Here is a 2,756-nt window from a genome sequence, read left to right as displayed (position 1 = left end):
CTAGCGTTACGCCTAGATATTTGGCCTTTTTTGTCCACTGGATTTCTTCGTTGTTAATTTTTATTTTTCGGTCGGGTTGCTGGCTCCTTCTTTTCTTGAAGAGAACTGCTTGGCTTTCCTCGCAGTTGACTGGTATTTTCCATGTTTTGCACCATTCGTCAATCTTTTTTGCGGCGTTTTGGAGTCTTTTCGTGATGTTTTTCACCTTAACGCACCTCGTTGCTATTGCGGTGTCGTCCGCATATAGCGCTGTCAAGGTGTTTTCCGTTTCCGGGATGTCTGCTGTATGTATATGTTATACAGCAATGGTGATAGTACCGCTCCTTGCGGTACTCATGCCTGCTGCTCTCCGACCTCCGATATTTCGTTTGCAACCTTCACCTGAAACTTCCTATCTTTGAGGTACGTGCTCAGGAGTTTTATGTGCGGTTTTGTATGTCCTGCCTCTTTCATCTTGTAAAGCAAGCCCTCGTGTCATACTCGGTCGAAGGCTTTGCTAACGTCTAGGAAGATTACCCCTGTGGATTCTTTCTGGTTGAAACCTTGAGTAGTATATTCTACTAGTCTCAAGATTTGTTGTTCGGTGCTGTGGTTTTTCCTGAAGCCGAATTGTTCCTCTGGTATTGTATTTAGTGTCTTTGTTTGTTCGTTCAGAATCCTCAGTATCACTCTCTCTGCGATTTTACTCATGGCAGGTAGCAAACTTATCGGTCTGTAATTTTGGGAGAAAGTGGGGTCTTTCCCGGGTTTTCTCAGCATGATAATGTCTGCTTGTTTCCATCTCGATGGAAAGTGTTTTGTCTTCAACATGCCACTTATTATGTTCGAAAGGTATGCCATACCTTTTTTTGGCATGTTTTTCAGCGCTCTGTTCGTGATTCCGTCTATTCCCAGAGCCTTCCTTGCTGATGCGAACCTGAGTAATTTCTTCACTTCCATTGGTGTTGAGAATCCTAGGGTTTCTTGATCCTCCTCGTCTTCTAGGTATTCGTTGATGTTTTTTTTATCATGTCTGAGAAGTCCATGTCTTCGTCGGGATGTTCGTTCAGTGTGAACTGAAGTTTCATTGTGTTTTTCAGCTCTTCTGCCTTCTCTTTGTCTGTGTACGCCATCCCTTTGCTTCCGTGTATTGGTGGTATTGGTTTACTTTCTTCTTTTAGTACTTTAGATATGTTCCATAATCCGGGTTCTTGCGGGTCTAATTCGTTTATCCTTCTTTTCCATTCCTCGCTCCTGTGATCCTGTAATTTTTCTTGAATTTCCTGTTTCATTTCCCTGACTCTCCTTCTTTCTTCTGGGTTTTGTGTCCTTTGGGCTCTTCTAGCTATTCGATTTTTCTCCCTAATCAGATTTCCCAGATCGTCGCTTATATTTTTGAATCTGCCGTATTTGTCTGATACGGTCATTGTGGTACTTCGTTCTATCGCTTCTGATAGTGCTTCTTTGAAGAAACAGACCTGTTCTTCTAGCATCTCCTTGCTTTTTATTTCCGTGATTGGTCCTAACAGCTGTCCTGTTAGCCTTCTGAATTTATCCCAGTTGGTTTTTCTCACGGTTCTTCCTGTTTGTCTGTTGCCGCTACCAATGGTGACGATGATTGCTGAGTGAGTGTCGCCGCCGTCTATGGTCCCGATTTCTACAGGCATCGTCATGTCTCTCAACACAGCGATGTCTATAACCTCGGGCCTTCCTCCGTTTGGTGGGTAGTGTGTCGGTCTTACTGGTCCTATCGCTTGATAGGATGGGTGATCTCCTATGATCTTCTCCAAGTTTCTCCTTGTCTGTTTCTTCTTATGCAGTACCACGCAGGGGACTTGGCATTCAGATCTCCTAATATCGCCGTATGATGTTTTAATGACTACTATTGTCGCCTCCATGCTAAGTAGTCCGTCCGGTGAGTTTATTCGGTGTTGGCACAACTCTTTTTTCACTAAGATCGTTGTACCTCCGGAGCGTCCGTTTATATCGTATCTATAAACGTTGTAGCCTGGCCAGGCGAATCTGTGTGTGTCACCTGGCAATCTCGTTTCTTGTATAGCGAAGATATCGTAATCTTCTTCCTCCAAGATCACTCCCATGGTGTTTTGGTTTGTTCGTAGTCCTCCTGTGTTCCACGAGCCGATCTTTATTTGACTAGGAAGGTTGTTTGTCATTTTATTTGGCTTGTTGGGCTATTAATGTCGCTATCAGTGCCTGCATGTTCTGCAGCATACTCAATATCTCGCCCGCTCCTTGTTGTTTTTGTGAAGTTGAGGCTGACGGCGTTTTCTTGGCCGTTTGGGTGTAGCTGACTCCTGGGATCGTGGTTTTTGTTTTTTGGTTTTTAGTTTCCTCTTTTTTTTGGATTTTTTGGACACCCCCTGTAGTTGGCTGAGTGATCTCCTGCGCAGTTTCGCTCAGGGTGCAGTCAGCAGCCCTGTGTTCTCCTGCGCATCTTACACAGCGCACGTCCATGTTGCACGTGCTCTGTCCGTGATGGAAACCTTGGCACCTGTAGCATTGTACAGGTCCGTCGTGTTTTTTCTGTTCTACCACACTTATTTTCGTGTGGAGATATCTCAGGTTTTTGTATGCCTGCTCTTCTGCAGGCTCGATAACTACCATGTATATTGGTAGTAATTTTCTTGTGTTATCTTGGTTTTTTTGTGTATAGCTCGTCAGTTGCCATACTTTTTTAGGTTTCAATCCTATTTCCCTCAGCTCGGTTTCTACTTCCGGTGCTGGGGTGTTGACTGCTAGTCCTTTTACCACTAGCT

At 44.3% G+C, this 2,756-nt stretch overlaps 1 protein-coding gene across 1 annotated transcript; it reads right to left on the bottom strand.

The window, feature by feature from the left end:
- Positions 1–980: 980 nt before the first annotated feature.
- Positions 981–2,153, bottom strand: LOC130452152 (uncharacterized). The gene has a single exon (XM_056791466.1). The coding sequence runs from the start codon at positions 2,151–2,153 to the stop codon at positions 981–983; it is 1,173 nt and encodes a 390-aa protein (XP_056647444.1).
- Positions 2,154–2,756: the final 603 nt, after the last annotated feature.

This window comes from Diorhabda sublineata, unplaced genomic scaffold, assembly GCF_026230105.1.
Source record: "Diorhabda sublineata isolate icDioSubl1.1 unplaced genomic scaffold, icDioSubl1.1 Dsub_21, whole genome shotgun sequence".
Taxonomy (NCBI): Eukaryota; Metazoa; Arthropoda; class Insecta; order Coleoptera; family Chrysomelidae; genus Diorhabda; species Diorhabda sublineata.
This window is presented reverse-complemented; position numbering and strand designations above follow the sequence as displayed.

What these genes read in the sequence shown, in the direction of transcription:
- LOC130452152 (XM_056791466.1), bottom strand. Translation starts at nt 2,153, where the DNA reads ATGACAAACAACCTTCCTAGTCAAATAAAGATCGGCTCGTGGAACACA.